At 37.4% G+C, this 26624-nt stretch overlaps 1 protein-coding gene and 1 long non-coding RNA gene across 2 annotated transcripts; one reads left to right on the top strand and one right to left on the bottom strand.

Moving 5' to 3' along the window:
* The first annotated feature begins 440 nt into the window (after positions 1-440).
* Positions 441-22344, top strand: LOC115436654 (myosin-7). Its single transcript, XM_030159557.1, has 37 exons — positions 441-641; positions 2050-2193; positions 2288-2444; positions 2534-2561; positions 2890-2992; positions 3084-3176; positions 3255-3318; positions 3399-3497; positions 3582-3685; positions 4552-4690; positions 5399-5517; positions 5620-5769; positions 5878-6048; positions 6149-6458; positions 6610-6686; positions 6784-6989; positions 7092-7215; positions 7499-7635; positions 7743-7998; positions 8103-8345; positions 8436-8612; positions 8708-8853; positions 8933-9023; positions 9104-9493; positions 9581-9707; positions 9904-10022; positions 10116-10312; positions 10559-10742; positions 11939-12104; positions 12180-12304; positions 13252-13560; positions 13642-13845; positions 15103-15399; positions 16832-16936; positions 17068-17163; positions 20021-20155; positions 22324-22344. Exons 1-37 carry the CDS (start codon positions 441-443, stop codon positions 22342-22344), a joined length of 5814 nt encoding a protein of 1937 aa, XP_030015417.1.
* Positions 20356-25587, bottom strand: LOC115436665 (uncharacterized). Its single transcript, XR_003937860.1, has 3 exons — positions 25302-25587; positions 25053-25213; positions 20356-22414 (listed from the first exon to the last, which is right to left on the bottom strand). It is a non-coding gene; the product is annotated as an uncharacterized LOC115436665 (long non-coding RNA).
* Between the last annotated feature and the right edge of the window lie 1037 nt (positions 25588-26624).

Raw genomic sequence — 26624 nt, 5'->3', positions numbered from 1 at the left:
TGTAAGGCCATTGTATTCCAAAATATTGGTCCTATCAACTTGCCATTTTTGCTAGTCTCTTCCTTGACCAAAAATACATTAATATGCCAAACTGCAGCTGTCAGCTCTGTACGGATTTTGTGTGATGCCCGAGACACTCAGACAGAGTCTACTTCCCTTTTATAATGTAGATATGAGGCATTTTGGAAGCAAAGATAAATTATTTAAACCAAACTAACCAATGTAATGATATTTATCCCAATATAAAACTATATTACAAAATTAGTCATTATTGTTTTGTATCCCAGACCCCTGTTAGAAAAGAAACACCTGAATTCAACATGTCCACATACTTTTGTCCATATAGTGAATTTAATAACATAATAATTATATGAGAATGTATAAGTCAGTGCTGCTTGTGAGTAAATACTATGGTTTATTGCACACAGACAAGCTGAGACATGGGTGATGCTGCCATGAAGGAGTTTGGGCCAGCGGCCCCGTACTTGAGGAAGTCGGATCGGGAGCGTCTGGAGGCCCAGACTCGCCCCTTCGACATGAAGAAGGAATGCTTTGTGCCCGACACCGACGAGGAGTACGTGAAAGCATCCATCGTCAGCCGTGAGGGGGACAAAGTCACCGCTCAGACTGAGAGAGGGAAGGTCAGTACGACGGCAGGAACAGCTGAGCAGGATGCAAACACATATGGGGGTCAGGGAGATCCAGATCTGAGTCCATATGTGAGGACTCTGCGGACGTCATGAAGGCCACCTTTAACGTTGTTCTCTGCAGGGTTTTCATACATTTGCATATTTATTTCTCAGTCTCCTCATTAAAATACAACAAGGAAAGGCAGGAAATATGTGCACAGTATTATAACAGACGTGAAAACACTCAGATGTAAATGTCATCTATGAGTAAAATTTGACATCTGAGTGGATTTACTTCATCTTTAACTCCCTAAGGTCAACTGTCTGGAAGTTTTTTTAGATAAACTTGTGGTTTATGACACCAAGCTTTGAATCTCCTTTAGTCTTAGGCTGTATTTTACCCTTTTCCTGATCCAGAGCATTCATAAGACACACTTTTTCTCCTGATTTTTCCATTTTTAACACTGTTTAGATACGAGGGCTGTTCAGTAAGTTCATGGCCTCACCCAGAAATACTGGTTGTTATAATACAGGATGTTACATTCTTTCGTGATGGGATAGTGATGCTTGAACATCGATGGACAAAGTGCATTGCTGTAAATGGAGATTATGTTGAAAAATAAAATATAAATTATCAGTCTGTGTTGTTCTGTTCTGGGTGAGGCCATGAACTTATTGAACAGCCCTCGTACTTCCAGTGTATTCCAGTTGAGTGTACCTTAATTCTTAATATACTGTGCTGTCTTGATCCTTAATAACTGACTTTTGGGTTCGTAGAAAATGTCTTTTTCTCAAACCTCTGTTTTGAATGCTTTATTTCCTGTATATCCTTGTTGTATTTTATTGCAGAGACTGAGAAGTACCTGAGTATGTTCAATATAACTTAAAACATATATCTGATGGTGCTCTAAGACTTTTACACATCTACTAAACGTAAAATTTCTAGATCTAATTATTACTTTAGGATGTTTTCTTGTTTTATTTGCTCTTATATTTTCAAATTTTAGTATGCGCATTTGGTAACAGTAACGGTCAAAAACAATGTTGTGGCCAAAATTCTTTTTCAGTTATTTTTCTTCCATATGCTTGAGATAACATTGAAAAACTATATATGCATTTTAGCAGCATATAAGACTTTTATTGACAAAGTAATCACATTCATGAAAAAAATATAAATTTGTGTCACTGTGCTAAAGTTTTGGGGACACCCATATGTATTCCTTTAAACATTTTTTGCACTATTTATCCACAAAGTTTTTAACAAAGTTAGACAAAACTTCCAGAACTTAGTGCCTAAGTTGACTGAAAAAGTTGGGAAATTCTGACTAAATATCTGTGACCAAGACAGCTGAAACCTACGAAAAGGATGTGAAATTCTGCATCTGTCGACAGTACATTCATACAGTGTTTTGGTTTGCAGACTGTGACGGTGAAGGAGTGTGACGTCCACCCTCAGAACCCGCCAAAATTTGATAAAATTGAAGACATGGCGATGTTCACCTTCCTCCATGAGCCCGCCGTGCTGTTCAACCTCAAAGAGCGTTACGCAGCGTGGATGATCTACGTAAGACGTTGTCCTCTTCTGTCATCAGTAACACATCCCAGCAGCTGAAAACTGTCCTCACTGTGGTCTTTCCCTCTTCCTCTGGATATGACAGACCTACTCTGGGCTGTTCTGTGTCACTGTTAACCCCTACAAGTGGCTGCCAGTCTACAACCAAGAAGTAGTGATCGCCTACAGAGGAAAGAAGAGGAGTGAAGCTCCTCCTCACATCTTCTCCATCTCTGACAACGCCTACCAGTACATGTTGACAGGTATCGGACACTTTTTGTTACATATTTGCACAAAAACACGTTAAAGATACCTGTTTGACTGACGTGATCCTTTCGTTTATCCTTTTCAGACAGAGAAAATCAGTCCATCCTTATCACGTGAGTTCCTTTTCTGTTCCAATTTTCATGCCTAGAGATAAAACAGATTTACATGAATAAATTAAAAGAAAAAATTACTTTGTTTGCATATTCAAAAAGGTGTAGGAGGAGGTGTAATTTATCTAATCCCACCCCTTCTCCACACAGCAGTCTATCCTTCAGCCTCCTATCAGCATAAGGCTGTATGAAAAAAACTATTCCCTTGGATCTTTTGTAAATAGTTACTTATCATTGTCACAAACACATACACAAATACATTCACATACACATTCACTTAGTCTATTATCTGAGGCCTGGATCATTAAAAGAATCCAACTTCTTTGTTCAGTGGAGAATCTGGTGCAGGGAAAACTGTCAACACCAAGAGGGTCATCCAGTACTTCGCCAGCATCGCAGCAGGTGGGAAGAAAGATGCCAGTTCTGAGAAAAAGGTAAATATGCTGAATTCATGAGAAACAGAAACACTGAGGACTCATTCAAATGGTTCCTTCTGTTTTAACTAGTCTGGTGTTCTTGTTTCAGGGAACTCTGGAGGATCAAATCATCCAGGCTAACCCTGCCTTGGAGGCCTTTGGTAACGCCAAGACCATCAGGAACGACAACTCCTCCAGATTTGTAAGTTTCGCTCTGTGACATAAACGTTCATTTTGTCTGCTCTACAGTACATTCATGTGCTTTGGTCATGTGTTTCAGGGTAAATTCATTCGTATTCACTTCGCTGCCAGTGGAAAGCTGGCCTCGGCAGATATTGAAACATGTAAGTAGTGTCACTTTCTATACTTCACTTTACTTTACACATTCATCATCCACTATAAACATCATTACTTGTCTTCACAGATCTGCTGGAAAAGTCCCGTGTCATCTTTCAGCTCAAGGCTGAGAGAGATTATCACATCTTCTACCAGATTCTATCCCAGAAAAAACCTGAGCTGCTCGGTAAATGGAAACAGCTGTAACTACAACCACTGTCGGCTACTGTATCAGAGTCACGAAAAATCTAAGTAACTGTTTGTTTTTCAGAGATGCTGCTCATCACAAACAACCCCTATGACTACGCCTTCATCTCCCAAGGAGAGACGACCGTAGCCTCCATTAATGATGCTGAGGAGCTGATGGCCACTGATGTGAGTAGAGGATGCACCATCGAATGAACCAATATAACAAATATGTTAAAACATACAGCTTTATTGTCCCAAATGATCACACAAATTCCAGTCGTATGTTACCCAAATACTAACGGTACATTTGTTTGGACAAATATAATGATAACAACAAAAATAGCTCATAAGAGTTTAATTTCAGAGCTGATATCTATCCATTTTCCATGTTTTCTTGATAATAACCAAAATCACTTCATTTCTTCCATCAATATCTATGTCATTGTACTGACAAAAACAGTGCTTTTAGGCATTCCATGTTTTCTTTTCTGTCTGTTTTAGTCACATGATACACACAGGAGTTAGTACTTGATTGCATAACCATTGTTTCTGATGACTTTTGATGGTCTAATAATTTTTTCTGTATGATATAATGTTAATTCCCAATGATAACCTGGTATTACGTAAGTGATTGCATGGTATGACTTAATTATTACCTGCTGAATTTCAAACTATTACCATGTTATTACAAACTGTAATGTAAAGTGCACCTAATAGTTTTTTTTATAGGCGTGTCATCAAATGTTGAATGAGGCACGAATTGCTTGAATTCTATTGTATTATTTTCGCTCTAGCTGCTGCTGTGGGATTATGAGACATGAGGTCAGTGGGACCATGTATCCCAGTATCCCTGGATGAAAGGAAAATGTTTGGAATAGATTGGATTAGATGTTTCATGTCAAATGTCAACCGTGGGTTCATGTGGGATCCTGGAGGCTCAGAGGGGATATTCTAAAATATCCACAAAAGCTCTGCTGTCAGTCAACATATGGCCCGATACGGAGTTGAAAATAGTCCCAAATATCAAATGTAACATCCTTCTGTTCATTCAGGATGCGTTTGATGTGCTGGGCTTCACTCAAGAGGAGAAGAACGGCATTTACAAGCTGACTGGTGCCATCATGCATTATGGCAACATGAAGTTCAAGCAGAAGCAGCGAGAGGAGCAGGCAGAGGCCGACGGCACCGAGGGTCAGACATCTAAAAGAGTGATTCTCAACTAGTGGGTCGTGACCCAAAAGTGGGTCTCAAACCAGTTTTCAGTGGGTTGTAGGCCTTTACCTGGGCAAAAAATAACGTTAATAAACCAAATCCTGTGCTTTACTTTTTATGGACTTGAGCACCGTCCATTCACACTCCCCAACAGTAGGTGGTGGTAATGCGCTGTAATGATAATTAACACCAGACATTTCACAGCATAAGAGAAGACTCAAGAGATTCCGTTCATCCATTCATGGTGAAACTCAGGTATGACAACAACTACATCAGATAAAGAAGACAAAAACTTCAATGTGTTTAATGCTTCAATAAGTGACTGAATGCACTTTTAATTTTTAACAGTGCACATTTTTGTTTTGGTTAAAATGGACCTAATTTAGTGTTAAAGCGAATATTTCCATATTGAGCATCACCACCTGCTGGTCAGTTTGGTTCATCATTAAACTTGTCTTCTGTGTTTGCATACTGGTTTATTCTGTATTATCTCAGGTCCAAAATACACCATCTTTTTGTTAAATAAATCTAAGAGGTTTAACTTTTATCAGTTTGGGTTGTGGCTTGTCATTGAGGGGTGATAGACCAGTTGAGAACCACTGATCTAAAGCCTCTGATGTGAAAAATTAAAGATCAAGACTCACTGATGGATACTTAGAGGTTTTATATTTGCATTTATTCCCCCAGATGCTGACAAAGTTGCGTATCTAATGGGCCTGAACTCTGCCGACCTCATCAAGGGTCTCTGTCACCCAAGAGTCAAAGTAGGAAATGAGTGGGTCACCAAGGGTCAAAATGTACAGCAGGTAGTTATTAAACCCTGACTTTAGTCTGAAGCATTTGTTGAATTCATGTATTTTCCAACATTTTACTTGAAGCTTATTTGTTTTGCTATTTTTCTGTTCTAGGTGTATTATGCCATTGGTGCACTGTCAAAGGCAGTGTATGAGAAGATGTTTCTATGGATGGTGGTGAGAATTAACCAATCCCTGGACACCAAACAGCCTCGTCAGTACTTCATCGGTGTACTGGACATTGCTGGGTTTGAAATTTTTGATGTAAGCAGCAAAGTCATCACTTAACTTCGTCCTTTTCTGTTGTAAAGATATCCATTCTGTATCCCCTGTGAGAAGTGGTACTAATGTTTGTCCACGTTGTCACTACAGCTCAACACCTTTGAGCAGCTCTGCATCAACTTCACCAATGAAAAACTGCAACAGTTTTTCAACCACCACATGTTTGTGCTGGAGCAGGAAGAGTACAAGAAAGAAGGCATTGAATGGACCTTCATAGACTTTGGTATGGATCTGCAGGCCTGCATCGACCTGATTGAAAAGGTAAGGAGATAAATAAAACATTTCCCAAATAACAATGAATTAAATAGAACACGTTTAGGCACATACTTTACATACTACACATACTTTTCTCTCTCCACAGCCCATGGGTATCATGTCCATCCTTGAAGAGGAGTGCATGTTCCCTAAAGCCACCGACGCCACATTTAAAGCTAAGCTCTACGACAACCATCTGGGAAAATCCAACAACTTCCAGAAGCCCAGAATCGTCAAAGGGAAACCAGAGGCTCATTTTGCCCTGATGCATTACGCTGGAACTGTTGATTATAACATCAACAACTGGCTGGTGAAGAACAAGGATCCTCTGAATGAGACTGTGGTTGGACTTTACCAGAAGTCAAACCTTAAGATTTTGTCTTTCCTCTTTGCAAATTATGCTGGAGCAGACTCAGGTTTGTGTTTGTTAAAGAAATATCAACAAAATTTATCAATCTATTTTGTTAAAGTACTGTAAAAGTCCAGAAATTATAAATGTTTAAAGGCACATGAAGCACAAAATCATGTATTTATGTTTACATCTTCAATGCTTCATATTTCATTTAGCTCAGGAGGGTGGGAAAGGGAAAGGTGGTGGAAAAAAGAAAGGTTCATCCTTCCAAACTGTGTCTGCTTTGCACAGGGTAAGATGAATGTATGAGTGTCTTCTATTCTATGTTATAGCTTATATTTGCAATAGTAATGAAAATGATAAGACTTTGATTCCTGATGCACTCACAGGAGAACCTGAACAAGCTGATGACCAACTTGAGGTCTACTCACCCCCACTTTGTCCGCTGCATCATCCCTAATGAGACCAAGACTCCTGGGGCCATGGAGAATCCTCTGGTGATGCACCAGCTGCGCTGTAACGGTGTGTTGGAAGGAATCAGGATCTGCAGGAAGGGCTTCCCCAACAGGATCCTCTATGGAGACTTCAAGCAGAGGTACACTATGTTATTATATATATTTTACTACTCAGAAAAATTATGTAAATACACATGAGATCGTGATTTTTTATTTATTTATTTATTTATTACATTTTGCAGATATCGCATCCTGAATCCTGCTGCCATCCCTGAGGGCCAGTTCATCGACAGCAGGAAGGGAGCTGAGAAACTGCTCGGGTCTCTGGATATTGATCACAATCAATACAAGTTTGGGCACACCAAGGTAAGCTCAAAGCAGTGCAGAGCCATGCAAATGTCACTTTAGCTTAACCTTTACTGTAATGTGACAAGTATCAGGTAACACATGCTAAGTGGAAACATGATATATCCCACATATCTTAAATGGAATACACTGTTGACATGACACCTGTCAAATTTAGAAAACAGATTTATTCTGAATAATAGTGGAATATTAGAGTAGATGTAAACACACTCAATGTCTTCAGTTATGAACTCATCATAATAACAGCTGGTGGATATTTGCATCCTGTTTATATCTTCTAAAGGTGTTCTTCAAAGCTGGTCTTCTTGGGCAACTAGAGGAAATGAGAGATGACCGTTTGTCCCTCATCATCACCGGAATCCAAGCGCGATCCAGGGGGCTGCTCGCAAGAGTGGAATTCCAGAAGATCGTTGAAAGGAGGTAAAAGGAATCAGGGGACAAAGAAAGGAATTGATATCTAATCTATGAATAATGATGAAATTGTTATGCTCTGTGTGATACCAATAACTTTGTTTGAACTTGGACAGAGATGCACTGCTGGTGATCCAGTGGAACATCCGAGCCTTCATGGGGGTCAAGAATTGGCCTTGGATGAAGCTTTACTTCAAGATCAAACCTCTGCTGAGATCTGCAGAAGCAGAAAAGGAGATGGCGAATATGAAGGAGGAATTCCTGAAGTTGAAAGAGGCTTATGCAAAGTCTGAGGCTCGCAGAAAGGAACTGGAGGAGAAAATGGTCTCTCTGCTCCAAGAGAAGAATGACCTGCAGCTCCAAGTTCAAGCTGTGAGTCTGAACACAGCATTGTAATATGTATCTGTCAAAATGTTGATGTAGCCACTGTATGTCAACATAATAACATAATTTAATATGCGTCTATGTCAAAACAGGAGCAAGATAATCTTGCTGATGCTGAGGAAAGATGTGAAGGGCTCATCAAACACAAAATTCAGATGGAGGCAAAAGCCAAAGAACTGTCTGAGAGGCTTGAGGATGAGGAGGAGATGAACGCAGAACTGACTGCGAAGAAGAGGAAGCTGGAGGATGAGTGCTCTGAGCTGAAGAAAGACATTGATGACTTAGAGTTAACTCTGGCTAAAGTGGAGAAAGAGAAACACGCCACTGAGAACAAGGTATGAAATTGTTACAGTATCAACATGCAGAATGTATGCAAACCTTCTGAACACCTGTATTTTTAACAGTAATAACTGATGGATTTGCAGGTTAAAAACCTGGTTGAGGAGATGGCTGCTTTGGATGAAATCATTGCCAAGTTGACGAAGGAAAAGAAAGCTCTACAGGAAGCTCATCAACAAACACTGGACGACCTGCAGAGTGAAGAAGACAAAGTCAACACTCTGACCAAGGCCAAGTCTAAGCTGGAGCAGCAAGTGGATGACGTAAGACTACAATGGATATGAACTCGAGTCAGAAAGGGAATTCTCCTTTGTAAATTGAAGAATTAATTTTGATTTTGTGTTATGATGTTCTTTAGCTTGAAGGTTCACTGGAACAAGAGAAAAAGGTTCGGATGGACCTTGAGAGAGCAAAGAGGAAGCTGGAGGGAGACCTGAAGCTGACCCAGGAAAGTCTAATGGACATAGAGAATGACAAGCAACAACTTGAAGAGCATCTGAAAAAGTGAGTTAGTTACTAGTTGCAGTCTTACATACAGGATGGCTGTTTTCCTGTTTTTCTGACTCTTACTGATCACATACAGGAAAGACTTTGAACTGAGTCAGCTCAATAATAAAATAGAAGATGAGCAGGCCATCGCCATTCAGCTTCAAAAGAAACTGAAGGAACTACAGGTAGGACTGGTAAATGTTTAGGATGAAACATGTATAAATTCTAAATAGTTTGTAGCAACTAAATAATCCCTCTTTAACAGGCCCGCATCGAGGAGCTGGAGGAAGAGCTGGAGGCAGAACGAGCTGCCCGAGCCAAGGTGGAGAAGCAGAGGGCAGACTTGGCCAGAGAACTGGAGGAGATCAGTGAGAGGTTGGAGGAGGCTGGAGGAGCAACAGCTGCTCAGATTGAGATGAACAAGAAGAGGGAGGCTGAGTTCCAGAAACTCCGCAGAGACCTGGAAGAGGCCACTCTGCAACACGAAGCCACTGCCTCCACACTCAGGAAGAAACAAGCTGACAGCGTCGCTGACCTGGGGGAGCAGATCGACAACCTTCAGAGAGTCAAACAGAAACTGGAGAAGGAGAAGAGTGAGCTCAAACTAGAGCTGGATGATGTGGTCTCCAATATGGAACATATTGCAAAGACAAAGGTGGGCTTCACTGTTCATCACTTTCCTAATTGTGCTCATAAAGAAAACAAATGTGCCTGTTTTTATTGAGGTTTATTTTATTTTTAGACAAATCTAGAGAAGACCTGCAGGACTATGGAAGATCAGATGAATGAATATAAGACAAAGTTTGAAGAGGCGCAACGCTACATCAATGACTACAATATGCAAAAAGCAAAGCTTCAGACAGAGAATGGTAAAGGTTTTGCTTTATTATATACTGGGAAATTGTTAAATATGCGTCAGACATTTCAATTTCAATTATATGTCAGGAAATGTCCCTGAACAGAAAACATTCTAATACTAAACCCCATCAAAATTCCTTAATTTCTTGGTGTTACAAGTTCAGCTGAGACACCAAATATAACCTTGTGTCTTTTCCAAAACACCAGGTGAGCTCTCAAGGCAACTGGAGGAGAAGGACTCCTTGGTATCTCAGCTAACCAGAGGAAAAATGTCCTACACTCAACAGGTTGAGGACCTTAAACGTCAGCTGGAGGAGGAGACCAAGGTGAGACGTAGTTAGAGTATTCAAACAGAACTATAGTGACAGTGTTATCTGTTACTGAAGTTTAATGCATTTATATGTATTTGTTCTGGACAGGCTAAGAGCGCCCTGGCCCATGCAGTTCAGTCTTCCCGTCATGACTGTGACCTGCTCAGGGAGCAGTATGAAGAAGAGCAGGAGGCCAAAGCTGAACTGCAACGTGGCATGTCTAAAGCCAACTCTGAGGTGGCTCAGTGGAGAACTAAGTATGAAACTGATGCCATCCAGAGGACGGAGGAACTGGAGGAAGCCAAGTAAGATATTAGGATCTGAGTTCAATAATTTCACATTTTCATAGCACATTTTACTTCATCTATCAGATCAGCTTTTGTTTGTATTATGTTCCTTCTAAAATGTAAGACGAACAAAAAGTTTGTCTGTTAGATGACTGAGCAGCCAGTCATAGTGTTCATTTTAAGGTCACTATCAAACAAAAGTGTTGCAGTAAGATAAAGATGTAAATTGTTGATTTATTTCTTTAAAAAAAAATGTCTTTAAAGGAAGAAGCTGGCTCAGCGTCTGCAGGAGGCTGAGGAGGCTGTGGAGGCAGTGAATGCTAAGTGTTCATCTCTAGAGAAAACCAAACACAGACTCCAGAATGAGATTGAAGATCTCATGGTGGATGTGGAGAGGTCTAATGCTGCTGCTGCTGCTCTGGACAAGAAGCAAAGAAACTTTGACAAGGTGAAGTAGAACCAAATAAGTGTTTTGGCCAACGTATAAATAAGTAGCAGTGTAGCTGCTGCACCAGATGTCGACCATTAGTGGAATTATGAAGACAAAGTACAAGGAAGAGCAGATGAGGCCTTAAAGGTGAAAGGTCAAAGAGTATAGGGTCTTCAGGATGGAGGTTGGCCTTGGGGATAATCACCCCATTCTGCAAAAACATATGGATAACAGAAACTGTCAAGGCCCACTTTCCCAACTGGGGAGGAAATGATGACAGTGTTGATGAAAATACACACAGACTCAACCAGAGACAAGATCATACAACGCATAATAATAGATCAGTTGCTGCAGAATGCATTATGTATTTCTTACTGTCTTTGAAACTGAAGAACAATGGAATGTAACATATAAGTCAAAGAAATAAATAGATAAATAATTAAATCTGATTAACTGAATATCAAACACACTGTAAAAAACCTGGAGGGAAGCAGTTTTCATCATTTGAGCTGGTTTTTCATTCAAGGTCAATATTTCCAGTTCAGAAGTTTAATATGAACTGTCATCAATGATCAGCACCAGATCTGCTGAACTTCCAACGTCCCATTCACACAAATTGATCACCCAGACATTCATCCATCCACCACATTTGGACTGTCTAATATACACAATTAAAAGGCAGATCATTAGCCTCATAGCATAACTGTCTTAGTCATATTTCAGGCCAAGCTGTGATATCTGCATGTTTACTTTCCTATCACTGCTGCTTTATTTTGCTTCACTGGTTATGTCCTAAAAAAATCTGACTTTTTTTATGCTACGAGGCTAATGATATGTTTTAAGCTATTTTTCCCGGCTGCCACTCAGAATCATGTTTTCAATAAGCATTTCATTAAACATTCAAACAGCGATAAAGAGATGTGTTGAATAATGGTAATAATATTTCCATTTGTTTCAAAAAATGAGGCTGAAAACTCAAAAGTAAAACAGCTGACTTTGTGATTTATACCTAAAAAAGAAGGTCACTAATTGAACAAACCTGAAGGTAAGACACTTTCAGTTGTGTTATGTTGAGGAAGATACACAAATCAAAATGGAGTGTTTCCATTTGTTAGGAGAAACCACCTCATGTAATGAGGTGGCGTTCCTTAGCCTGAATATTCTGCCTTCAGTTGGTACATTTCATCTCACTGCTACATTTTCTGTTATTGTAGGTTTTGTCTGAGTGGAAGCAGAAATATGAAGAATCTCAGTGTGAGCTGGAGAGCTCCCAAAAGGAGGCCAGGGCTCTGAGCACTGAACTCTTCAAACTGAAGAACTCTTATGAAGAGTCCCTGGATCATCTGGAGACCATGAAGAGAGAGAACAAGAACTTACAGGGTATAATCTACCACCAGTGTATAATGTATGATAATGGATGCAGTTCTGTCTAATTCATGCTTCTGGATATTTCAGAGGAGATTTCTGACCTGACTGAGCAACTTGGTGAGGGAGGAAAAAACATCCATGAGCTGGAGAAGCTCAGAAAACAACTGGAACAAGAGAAGAATGAGATCCAGTCTGCTCTCGAGGAAGCAGAGGTACACATATTCTTTGATAACTAATTTGAACCCATGAAGACCCAGAGCTACTTTTGTGTCAGCTCCCAAAGGAATTTTCTATTTAATGTTTAAGTGATTTAGCACCATTTGTTAGAATATTATCCACAGTATTTTGCATTTTTCAGTGACAATTAGGTATTTTCTTATATTTAATTCACTAATCATGTAGATGTTCATAAAAGCTCAGAGTAGTTTCAAAGAGTAGTAAATCAAAACTGACAAAACTGAAGAAAAAGTGACATTTTCAGCAAACTTTATCATTAACTAAACATAAGCCCAGAGCTTCCATCCACTGTCATTGATCCAACTCCATGGGTTTTACTGGTGAATCAATGTTGTAGAAGATGACGGTGTTTCCATGCTAACCACGGAGCCTATGAATGTCCAAATGGGTCATATCTAATGACCATGAAAAGATGACAAACTGTACTTTACACCAATTATTTACATATATTAATAGAATTTGTGGATCAAAAGGTATTAAACATTTTAGATCAGTGAATGATTTCGGTCACCAGTGGATCTTTGAGTCTTTGTGTTAAGAAGGATCAGATGTTTAGCTATTTAATCTACAATTTATATGTCAGTGTACATTCATTACATTATATTTTAAACAGAATTTTTCACATTTTCATTGAATATTGGTAATATTGGCATTGATTTTCTAACGCCTAAGACCTTAAAGTCACTCTTCTGACCATCCTGTTTTGTTACGGATCAAAACAACTTGTTTCAAAGTTTAAAAATGAAAAAAAAAAAAACAAAACAAAAAAAACAACAACACATTTTGCACCAATTATTTACATGTATTGATAGGATTAGTGGATCAACAGGTACTAACCAGTTTAGATTAGTAGATACTGTTGGTCACCACTGGATGTTTAGGTCTTTATGGGTTAATAAATGCCTTCTTTGCTGTCCACCAGGCTTCTCTGGAGCATGAGGAAGGGAAGATCCTCAGAGCCCAGTTGGAGTTCAATCAGATCAAAGCTGATATTGAGAGGAAACTGGTGGAGAAAGATGAGGAGATGGAGCAGTCCAAGAGGAACCTGCAGAGGACCATCGATACCCTGCAGAGCTCCCTGGAAGCTGAGTGTCGCAGCAGGAACGAGGCCCTTCGCATTAAGAAGAAGATGGAAGGGGACCTCAATGAGATGGAGATCCAGCTCAGCCAGGCCAACAGGCAGGCAGCTGAGGCCCAAAAACAACTCAAATCTATTCACGCACATCTCAAGGTAAACTGAAAGGACAAGAGGTGATGTGTTTCAACCTTAATATGACAGTAAACTCTATGTACTGAACATCATTCCCTTCAGGATTGCCAGATTCAGCTGGATGAGTCTGTCCGGGCCAACGATGATCTCAAAGAGAACATTGCTATCGTTGAGAGACGCAACAACCTCCTTCAGGCAGAGCTGGAGGAGCTGAGAGCTGCTCTAGAGCAAACTGAGAGGAGTCGCAAGATGGCAGAGCAGGAGCTTCTGGATGTTAGTGAGAGGGTGCAGCTACTGCACTCACAGGTATGGTCAACAGTCTACATGGAGCTTCTGTCTGCATGTTTCTCCTTGTATGTGATACATCAAACACCACTGAAACGAGTACAGGAGTTAGGATGGAGCATCCGAGCTCATCTGCCATATATACCATAATCAAAATATGCTATAATACAAGATCCACATGTTTCTAGATCATATCAAAAGTGCAAAAGTGGATGAAAGTCATTTACAAACCGTAGTAAAAACTTTTATGATCACTGAATAAGGCACATTTACCTTACCAGTTGTCAATGTTTTGTTATTTCCTTTTATGTTTATTTTATGAACATCTGCATGGCCAATAAATTAAAAAATCAGAAAATATCTTTTTTTTTTTAAATTAAAAATGCTGATTAGTTATTAAATATATGGTTGTAAAAGTTAGATGTCTGATGTGGAGATTTCTATCAATTCTCCTGATGAATTCACAGTGAGAAACGCCACATATCTCTCAGTTTCTAAAAAAAAAAACCTCATTCTCAGAAAAGCAAATGTTAAATTGAGTCTGTCTTCAAAACAAAATGATTTTTCTAATCTTCCTGAATTGCACAATGTCTGATACCTGGAAAAAAATCATAGAAACACTAACAGAAAAAAGTGCTATGGAAATACTTCTAAGTCTTGAACCTTCCAGTATCCAGGTGAGCATATTATACACACTTTGCACATTATGTTATTTAAGGTCATACTATTTTTCACAATTTGTATTTAGTCAGAATTAAAAAGTTGTTCATTTTTGTATGATTTTTAAAAATTCTGACCCAGCCACTAAAATTAGGACATTGTAAAATGTAAATGTAAATGTAAAATTCCTTCACGAACACCCGTCTACCAAGGGAGTAAAAAAAAATGCACATTGACACATTTTAGCATTTAACTTTTGACCTAGCATAAAAAATAATAATGTATGTTAACCAGTGTTGCTGTTAATCAATGAAATATGCCAAGCTGAAAATAAATTAATTAATAATCCAATTTTTATGTACTGTACTGAAAAAAATATGCAAGTATTTTTGGTGCGTTTTGCATTAAAAAAAGATTTGTTTACATTACAAACATTTAAAGAGTTAAAAATACCACAGTTTCTGAGTATTTGGTATTATTGTTTATACCTCAAGTTGAAGGAATACAAAAATAGTTAAAAAAACAAACTGTATGAAAAACATTTTGACATTACTACTAAAATGGATAAAGTAAGTAGTTTTTTCCCCACATTTTCCAACTTACTTTTCTTTCATACAGAACACTGGCCTCATAAACCAGAAGAAGAAGCTGGAGATCGATGCCTCCCAGCTCCAAACCGAAGTGGAGGAGGCAGTGCAGGAGTGTAGAAATGCTGAAGACAAGGCCAAGAAGGCCATCACTGATGCTGCCATGATGGCGGAGGAGCTGAAGAAAGAGCAGGACACCAGCGCTCACCTGGAACGCATGAAAAAGAACATGGAGCAGACCATCAAAGACCTACAGCATCGTCTGGATGAAGCTGAGCAGATCGCCATGAAGGGAGGCAAGAAGCAGCTGCAGAAGCTGGAGGCCAGGGTAAGAGGAACCTCTCGGTTCTAATTTATTATATTACAGATGAAGCTGTCTTTACTATGATCAGTGGTGTCAAACACACAGCCTGTGGACCAAAACCGGCCCTCCAGAGGGTCCAGTCTGGCCTGTGGGATGAATTTGCGAAGAGACACTGACAGTCAAGTTGTATTGCTCATAAAGTTAATGTTTCTAAATGTTTGGTGTATTTGTAGATCTACAAGTTGTAATGTACATGTGAAAATGATAAACAGAGGCAGAATACTGTTAAAATTCACTTATTTTTCTTTAGAAAATTCACATTGCTCTTGGTTATTCACATTTTTCTGAAGGATAATTTGTAGACCTTAAATATTTTCATTATGTGATTTTACTTTTTTCACTTTATAGAGAAAAGTTTGGAATTGACATTACTTAAAGGGCTCATATTTATCTAAACCCACTTTTATTAGTCTTTGGTTCATTTATTTGTGTATTTGGACCCTAATAGTTTATACAGTTTGAATTTGAACCCTCCAAGTGCTACAAAGCTATCTTTATATTCATTTTGGCAAAAATCGAGTAGATATCTACAACCCGTTTCAATTCCTGCTTAATTTGTTACGTTTTATAACTAGTTACGTCATGACATTTGCACATATAAGGTCCAGACTTCAGACGAACATTTCTCTGAGTTCGACATAACTGTTTGTCAACAGCAGCGGTTGTAGTCCATACTGAAAATATGTCCAAACTTGGAGCCCATTACCTAAAATGTTCAGTTGTTGGTTGAACGGGACAGAGCAGCACAGCCAACAACCTGGAGGGGGCGGGGCCTCAAGTGGCTCATTTGCATTTAAAGGGCCAGCGCTCCAAACCACCTTTCTGGTGTCATTACTCAGAAATAGGGTTGAAGATGGACCTGTGGAGTTGAGTTAATGAAGAATTCAGACCCAAGCAGAGCATTTACAGTTCATGTTGACCACAGGGAAATGTTGGAAAATGAAGAATTCTATTTAAAAAAAAGCTAAATATCACTCCTTTAAAGGTTATTATGTTATTGTTTTATTGGTCCGACCCACTTAAGATCATACTGGGCTGAATGTGGAACTGTATTGAAATGATTACTACATGGATGTGTGATGCATTCATGGGCTCACAAATTCATGAACAAACCGGAAATTTCAAGTTGTTTCAAGTTGTGAATTTTTAGGTTATTTACAATTTGTTTAAGGATAGTTTATAGAGGTAAAAATCTACACCTACTGTACTGTTTACATTTTGCACTAAAAGACAAAGAAAAATTTGTAGTTGTCATTATTTATAAGGTATTATGCAATTATTTTACCGGTCCGGCCTACTTGAGGTCAAATTGGGCTGAATGTGGAACTAAAATGAGTTTGACACCTATGCTCTTGATCAAGTAAATGTTAAATAAATGCTTCCTTGGTGTTTTCAGGTGAGGGAGCTTGAGAATGAAGTCGAGTTGGAGCAGAAGAAAAGTAGTGAAGCAGTGAAGGGAATTCGGAAATATGAAAGACGCATCAAGGAGCTCACGTACCAGGTGATTTCATGCTGAATAAACAACCTTCATCCACTGTATTCAGCAGAACCAGGCATCAAACAATGTCCTCTGCTAAGAAAATCCTCCATACTGAATAAATAGACTCCCATCTGTCCCCTTGGTTCATACAGACTGAGGAAGACCGCAAGAATGTGGTGCGTCTTCAGGATCTGGTCGACAAACTGCAGCTGAAAGTCAAGGCCTATAAGAGATCTGCTGAGGAGGCTGTAAGTATCGACTGAAGATAACATCACATTAAAACTGTGCACGTAGTAAAAACAGCTGATCGAGGCCACTTCAGGGGAGATACATTCAGATTTGACAAAGACAGGAGTTAAAACGTAAAAAAAAAAACAAAACTCAAATTTAGGAAAGAGAAAACTGTTATTCTCTGATATTATTGAGTCATAAATGTATTTGAAAGTTTCAACATTAAAGCTTTGAATTTAGGGAGGAAAAAGTTCATTTCTAAAATTTGAGGCATACATTCAAAAGACAAATAATTCATAGATCTGTTGGAAAAAAATTTAAATGTTTGAGATTAAACCGTAAAGAGAAAAAATTAATAAATGTTATAATTAATAATGACAGAAAAAATGATACTCACTGACATTAAGTCAAAAATGTATGAGAAAAAGAGATGAAATGTTATAAATTTACAAAAAAAAAAACAAAAAAAAAATTGAACATTTTCTGCATTTATGGGAGAAACTCAATTATTTACGGGACAAGGAATCCATACATTGTCTGAAAAAAAATAAAATGTTTTTGAGTAAATCTGTAAATTTAAGAGAACTATTTCAGCCGTATACAAAAATAATTAAAAACAAGGGAAAATATTAACACTGGATGCTCCATATCATACCATGATCCTTAAAGACATTATTTTATTGCCTAAATTTATTCAATTCGATGATTTCTTGCTGGAAGTTTTCTCTATCAGAACGTTACATGACTTTTTATTTTTAGGATTTTTCCCAAATAAACTTTACGTTTTTTCTTGATACATTTTGCATAAAATGGCCCTCGAATCTATCAGATTTAGTCTGTAACCATTTGAGGAATGTACTATATGCTAAACAGGGTTCCTATAGGTTTCTACAAGTTAAATTTAACATTTTTTTAGACCTTTTTAACCTCCGAAGACCCAGCAAAGTACAAGCTTTTTTGTTTTTAATTAAATAAGTGCCTATATTGGAAACATCATGATGCAACAGTTTTTTCAGATGCAATTTTTAAAATTTTTATGGAATGTCCTTTGTGGTGGACAGTTTTCTTTTCTCTTTTTTGTTTTGTATAAAGCTATGAAACTCTTGTCCACAAATGTGGACAGAAAACCCATAGCTGGGTCTTTAGGAGGTTAAGACTACTTAGAGCATAATTTAATGCCAATTTGTGACTCGTAGAATTTAGGAAAATTAATTTATTTACTCCAATGCCTTGATTCCCACCGTTTCAAGTCATTTCTCACCAGGGGGCTGCAAAATTAGAGATAATTGCCCCCCCCCCCACCCCACCCCAAGGGGAAGCAAGGGGTATTGTTTTTGGTTCAGTTTGTTTCACTGTTTGTTTTTTAACACTTTAGCAACAAAACTATTGGTTGAATTCATACCAAATTAGGTTTATAGATTGCCAGTGACCCAGAATAGATGTCATTTCATTTTGGGAAAAGTAGGTCAAAGTTCAACATTTTTATTAATTTTTTAAAATCTTTTTTTCTCCTATTTACTTAGAGGAACTAGAAAAGCACTTGGAGAGCGCAGACCAAAGCAGATCAGTGGGCCCCTGTGGCCCCCGCCCTGCCCCCCAATCACCACTGAAATTTAATCATTTGTTCCTTGTGCCAGTATCAACATTTCCTGAAATTTTCATCCAAATCCGTCCATAACTTTTTGAGTTATCTTGCACACAGACAGACAGACAAACAAACAGACAAACCAGCGTCGACAAAAAGAAGACAACAAGAACAAGGTTGACTTCATCCATGTGTGAACTATAATGAAACTAGAAGCACTCGGAGAGCGCAGACCTTCGCCAAGGCAGATCAGTGCCCCAGATTTGGATGAAATTTCAGGAAATGTTGATACTGGCACAAGGAACAAATGATTAAATTTTGGTGGTGATCGGGGGTGGGGGGGCCACTGATCTGCCTTGGCGGAGGTCTGCGCTGTCTTTTCTAGAAAAGCACTCGTAGAGCGCAGACAGACATCTTGCACACAGACAGACGGACAAACCAATGCTGACAAAAACATAACCTCCTTGGCGGAGGTAAAAAAAAAATGGGCAAAATTTAAAATGTCTATAAAAACATCAATTCTGTTTCAATTTACTTCAAACTTGGCACATATATAGAGGCAACTGATATGACATCAGCACCTGCATAGATAGATAGATACTTTATTAATTCTGAGGGAAATTCAAATATTCAGCAGCTTTACATACAGCACAAGAAGACAAAAAACAGACAGACCAAAACACAACAGTTGGTTAGTAACCAGGCTGACATTAAGGTTAGTACGTATACTCTAAAAGACACTTGCTAAAGAACTACCTCTAGACATGATGACATCAGCTGGATCAATGCCAAAATAAGCTATAATACATGCGAGGGGTGGAGTTTGTTGTGCCTGGAACCACTTGTGGGGTCCTAATTTCAATATAAATTTTCAGGTTGTAACTCGTGGAACTAAGTCGACTACTTTCTTTGCAGTTTGGACATTTAACAGACATATTTAAACACAATATAGGCAACAAGTTTATGGAAACATAACTTAAGACCTACCATATCAAATTTAATACCTTACAAGACTTATTAAAATGTGTTAAATGCAGATTTGTAAATTCAAGACTTAAGAGTTTTTCAGACCCTGTGGGAGCCCTGCTATAGTTTTCATAATGTGTTTGTTTTACCTATTTTCAGGCAATAAAACAGGACTAAAAACACACTTTAGCATCTATTGTTTTTTTCTTTTAAAACTTCAGGTTATAGTTGAGGTCAGTGTTTCAGTCGTGTCCCTTCTCTGACCTCCGTTGTGTTTTCCACCAATATAATTCTGACATCAGTGTTTCTGTCTGACCCTTCAGGAGGAACAGGCCAACACCCATCTGAGTAAGTTCCGGAAGCTGCAGCACGAGTTGGACGAAGCTGAGGAGAGGGCGGACATCGCAGAGTCCCAAGTCAACAAGCTGAGAGCCAAGAGCCGCGACGTGGGGTCAAAGGTCAGACGCCAACACCGCAAGCACTGTGTGATGTTCAGTACCTTCACTATACTGGAGTACATACCAGTATAGAAACTGGGAGATGTTTTATAAAGTGGGAATAATTACATTCATTATCATATAGGTTTTGAACACATCAAATAAATCAGACCAGATTCATTGTATAGATAATTTTATTCAGAAAAATAAAGATTTGATGTTGATTTAGTTTGATGCAGGTTAATGGAAATGTGCTATTATTAGTCCGTTCAAACTGTTTTCAAGTATTAAAAAATTATAGCATGTTAGTCTATATTAGAGATTTTGAGGGATGTGAAGAGTGAAATTAATAAAATAAAGAAAACAAATCAAAAGCAAAACAAATAAAACAGTGATATTGAGACAAACATGATGTGTTAAAGAATTAACTGAGTAATTATAGAATAAAATAAATAATATTATAGAATAATAACTAGAATAAAACAAGAAAACAACTCAACTAAAACCAGGATGTACTTTCTAATATATGATTTTCTTGACCTGAGATTAAAACTAAAATATTGTTTAGAGCCTTAAAAGTAAACTATAAAATGTGAACACAAACTGACACAAAACAGATGTGACACAATATTCTGGTTAAAATTCTGTACTGTTTATGGATGTTTTATAGATTTAAGAAAGGACTGGTTGATATGATCAATAATAAATAAATAAAATTAAAATAAATAAAAGAAAAATAGTAAATAATAATAATTAATACATAAACAGAAAGAGTTATTCAGATTGTCATTAAATTTTATGAATTTAAGATGCACCAAAACAAAAATTAAGTTTTTATATGATTTTATAATTTTGTGTGTATTTTTCTGTCAAAGCCAACAGACACTAAAATATAAAACTGGTGCAATCTGACTTATTATTCAAGTGTTTTAGCTTTAAGGTGAATGAGAACCTAAGCCTAAAGCAATATGTCTTAAATCTTATATTTCAGTTATCATATTTGCTGATTTGTAAGAAAACTAATCTCGTTATAAAGTCATGAACAGAAAGGATTAGACTTTGTCTCACTGATAAAAGCTACAATCACTGTTGTTTTCTCCACTGGACTCAGCTGTAAATGTAAAGACTGGAGTTTGATGCTGAAATGTCAGTGAATCTTCTACACTGGTGAGTTTGATTCTGAGGATTATGAAGGTATAAAGTTATTATGGGATGTTCTCATCGTTGCTAAATTGCCATTTGTTGATCTGTGGCTCAGACTAATCTGTGACACTTCTGACCTTGTTTGTTGGATTCAAACAGATCTTTAGCTCAACTACTGACAACACAAACCGAACAGAAAACAGAGGTGACCAGTGGTTTTACTGTGGATGTTTACTGTCTAAAAACAGAGCTATAATGTAAACTATTGTGAATATTATAAGAAAGTGTTATTTTTGAGCAACTGTTAAAATAAGCGTCTGAGTTTTAGTTTGAAAAGGAAAACTTGTTGATTCCATAATACAGATGTGTGGAAACAATTAGCTTTATACTGTATTCAGGGACTGTTTCAGCCTGTGGATACGTAAGATTAATTCCTTGGTGGTTTTGGGAGAACTAAGTGTGCTCTGGAACCAGACTGACCCCTGCTGGTAAGAGTTTGGAACATCAATACTACATACAACCACTTTAATTCTTCACGGAATTTTATAATAAGGTCAGTGTGTGTTATGATCCTGTATGATGAACTCTTAATATATATATTTTTTTAAACCATGAATCTTTGTGTAGTTTGAGATGTGAATGACAGCAAAGTAAACATTCATTATGTAAAATTACTGTTGCCTATGGAGGCACAGATAAAATAGTCTTATTGTGTATTGTATTTTCAATTGCATTTTAAAACTGTATCTTATTCTGTATTTTTAATTGCTTTTAACTGTATCTTGCACTGTAAAGCACTTTGTGACCCCCTGTCTGTGAAAAGTGCTCTATAAATAAAACTTACTTACTTACATATTAAAGATTAGAAAACAGGTCAGGTATGTTATAATGACGATTTCTTTGCTTCTAAAAGTGGAATATTGATGGTTATTTAAGAGTCTTTGTCAACATCTTCAAACTTTAACAACATTTTAGAGCGCTTCAGTCCCTTACCTTCTCTGTCACTAATCTGTCTCTGTCTACTCTCTTCCTATGTTTCATTACAGAAAGGACTTGAAGAGGAGTAAAACTCTCAGACCGACTCCTGAGACCTGTGGAACCTCGTGTGGTTCGGTTTTCCCTCTGTCTTCAAAGTAACTGTAGAATAAAGCAGAATGCATCAGATGAATGAGTACAGTCTTTTTCTTTTAGTTCAAGCAGCAACTAACACTACTTCAAAAGACTTTGTTGGTAAAAGTGCAGCAGCAGATGAAATAATCTGACAAGTGAAAACAAAAAAAGGAAGAAAAACATTCACTGTCAAAAGTACAATTTTTTTTTTTTTTTCTCTGCAGGTCATTATTATTAAGTATGAGATGGTCACTACTGCCCCCTGGTGCTCACAATCCGAACTGCAGAGATTTGTTTCGATATGACCAACTTTTTTTTGGTCATCCAGATATGTTACAAATACTTTCCAGGTCTCTCCTTGCAGAAACACTATATTATTTTATATTATGTGAAACCTCTAATAGTGAATATACATCAGGTTGAAAATTGGTCAGAAAAATAAAACATCAATAAGAGTCTGTCTGTCAAAACATTTTCTAAAAACCTCATACACATCCATAAAATGTCATATTTAAGGCATTATATATGCCTTAAACTCATGCAAATTTGTGACTTTACAATTTCAGACAATATTCTGTTTTCCACATATATTTGAGAGCTTTTTTCCTTGTAAATTTGACTTTAAACACAAAAATGAGGGTTTTTTTTTTTTTCTTGAAACTGTACCCTCCCCTACTTGATATTTGGATTAATTTTTACTTCAAGTGACCATACTATGGCATAACATTAACATGTATGACGTGACAATGTAAAAGTCCTACAAACACTGAACTTAACATATTATATGATACTTAAAAGTTTCCAGAAATCAAAAGGAAAAGAAAAAAAAAAAAACTTAAATCCAACCCATCCAACTAAAGTTTTTGGGACACAGACTGAAAACATAACCAAAAGCACATTTTTTTCACCTTATACTGGTGTGTTTATTTGGTATATTTTAATGTACAACAGTGTATTTAAAGCCACTTTAGGGTAAAATTAAAAGGGGATAATATTTGAGGAAAAAAACACAAGAATTTTAGGAGCAAAGTCACTCATTTACAAGAAAAAAAACGGATATTTTCTGAACAGTAGTTGAAAACAGTCATAACAGCTTGTCAGGTTATTTTGGCAGAGTAGGTTTTGGGTTTTATTGTATATTTGTGGGCTCATCAATTTTACATTTAATATCAGAGTTTTATTTGTTGTTTTTATTCCCTATAATTATGTAACTGTACTTAAATGGTAAAGTTTGACCTTGAGTTTATTTTTCCTGGTTTTGAGCAGCAGATTAACAGAAAAATTGGAGAAAGTGTGTGTTTTCATCTGTTATAAATTTATAGTTTTGTTGCCAAAACCTAACAAATAATAAAATAAACCTTTATATTTACATTTACAGACATTGTTCATGGGGATGTAAACCCTGGTTTACCACAGCCCTTCTACTTTACCCTGGTTCACTTGTATTTATATCAGACATCATTCTATACCCTCCTAAATGTACATTCTTGCAAATTAATGATTTTAAAATATCCTACCTTTTATCTCTTAAATTTCAGAGTGCATCTGCAGTCATGCACTCAAAGAATTTCCAAGATTTATTTCTCTCTGAATATGACTTTAATATCATAAATGTATTTTTGTTCTCTTCAAATATTACCCTCTACACCTACTCAAAAGATGTTTTTATTTCACCTAAAGTGAACCTAATATGCCGTTGTATTAAGCAGTTTTATTTTACACTGATATATTTTCTTCTTTAAAAATTAGGAAATAAAACTCTTCTTGGCTTGCAGTTATTAGACTTAAAAGATCAACATCTAAGTGTAAATTTCTTTGGGTAAATATCTCACCTTCTACCCTTTACTGTTTGTTCACTGCAGTATCAGATAAAAGGGCATCAACGCCCTTGTATTGAATCTAAAAACTTATATGACTGATTCCTACTAATTCAACTATAAACAAGAGTCTGACTAAAAACAATAAATGGTAATGAAATGAGAAGAGTAAGAAGCATGTACTCGTATTTGACAAACTTATCATAGGTTGGTGGAAAATCTCAGTAAAACATCCACCAGTGTCTTTTGATTTTTGGCAGACATACGCTATATGGACAAAAGAATTGGGACACGTTGAATTGAAGTGTTTTTTTTTCTAACAGGGGTCTGGGATACAAAAGAATAATGACAAATGTTATGATATAGTTTTTAATATTAATGTTTTTATCTCAAACCAGCATCAACAGGACACCTTACAGCTGTAGACATAATGTGTCCCAATATTTATGTCTATATAGTTTATAATCATCAATATTTCCTTAAAGTTCAACGGGAGATTTTTCTTCCTCAGTGAGATGTGATGAAAGTAGATGGTTAGTTGTGGTAGAAAATTATTATTTACAGTCAGAACAAAAAAAAATATTGTAGAAATTTAGAGGTAGAGCATTTAAAATCATGGATAAAAACAAAACAAAAAACAATGTTGAGAGAAATTAAAACAAACACCTGAATTCAATGTGTCCACCTACTTTTGTCCATATAGTGTACTTTAGATATTGAAGAGCTTCATATACTCTTTAATTCACAAACATTAGATTTCCACTTCTGTTATTGCAGAATAAAAACAAATACACCAAGAAATGAAATCAATAAAAAGTTAAGATTAACATGAAGTGACTATGACTCACCATAATCCCTGGTTCTGCAGCTGCATCAGGACGGACTGATGCCGAGTCCAAAGGAGGTCGAGGTGAAGCTGGACGCTGGCTACTGACAGTTTTCTGGCACCAAAGGCCAACACTGGTCAGATACGGCCACATCCTTGAAAGGTTCAGGATGACTGCAGAGACTGTAAAACAGAAGGACAAAAGGCCTGTGTTATTCTTTGTCATCCATATTTAAACATGTCTCTTGGGCTGTAACGCTGTAAGACTTACCGGCCCTTTAACATCATTAGCTAGCGTACTATGGATCTCTGTGCAGGACCGACGTGTTTAGGGTTAATTAGCAGATGCCACATCAAACGGAGCTGAAGGCCAGGAAGGGAACGCCAAACACAGGAAGATTTCCACAGGGACGTGAACAGCTGAGAATCAGAGTCCAACAATGTGAACACAAAACGGCAGAAACATTCTTTTCATCATTGTAATGACACCTGCTGGAAATTTGGAGTGTCGAACATTTTTTGTGCTGCTTCTGTTTCTGCATGGTGTAAATATCTTAAACTAAAGACCTAAATATTACAGTGGGTCCTACTTACAAAAAACACAAGATGAATTGCCATAAAAAATGCATTTACAAACTACAGGTAAAAAAAATACACACTATGGTAACCTATGTTTCTCACCATCTTATCTGGGCTGGATCACCTAAACAGAACAATGCAATTATCAGCCTTCAGTGTGATGAATTCGACTGGAAAAACACTTCACTGGACCCACTTCAGGATTAATTAGAGGACACATTCGCCATGGAAATGTTAATGCAGCGACACAATATTAATTACTGTCCATAGTTGCATTGATTTTCGTCCAGATCTTGTATTGATGATGTAGAGTCGGTCTGTTGTGGAAATTCTTCTCTGCCACATCTCAAACATCCTCAGTGTAGTCGAGGTTAGGACAATGGTGTCCAATCCATGTGTGAAATGATGTCCTCTGCTCCTAAACCAGTCTTTCGCCAATCTGATCCTATTGAATCCTGGTGTTGTTTCATCTCAAAATATGAAGGTATCATCAGCATAGAATGAAATCCACTGATGTTCAGACCTGGTCATTCAGTATATTCAGGCTCAGCTGACCTCATTTTATGAACCTAGACCTGACCAACTGAACACTTCCCCCACAGGCTTATATTGAAGGCACTAGGCATGATGGGTAGTCACTTCATTCATCTCTCTTCATCACTTTGGCACAGGGTCAATCTGAACTCGTCAGACCACGTGACATTTTTCCATTGAAATACAGTCCAATCTTTATTCTCTCTATTAAACCAAATGTTGTTGTAGGAATGAGAAGCTCCTCATGCACCAGTTAAAGGGTTAAAGAACTGAAACATATTAATAACTGCAGTAAAAATCCAATGGAATGGTCTTATTAAGTAAAATCCAGGTGGTTTTGTTTGGGTCAGGATGTTAAATTGTGGCTGCTCAATCCATCCACTAAACTTTGGCCTGATACGAGGTTAGACTCCACAGTACATCATTAGTTAAGCTCTTACGTTTGATTATAACAAGTTGATGCACCCTGCTTTAAGTCATG

This window comes from Sphaeramia orbicularis, chromosome 17, assembly GCF_902148855.1.
Source record: "Sphaeramia orbicularis chromosome 17, fSphaOr1.1, whole genome shotgun sequence".
Classification (NCBI taxonomy): domain Eukaryota; kingdom Metazoa; phylum Chordata; class Actinopteri; order Kurtiformes; family Apogonidae; genus Sphaeramia; species Sphaeramia orbicularis.
Note: the sequence above shows the minus strand (reverse complement) of the source record. Positions and strands in the feature narration are given on the sequence as shown.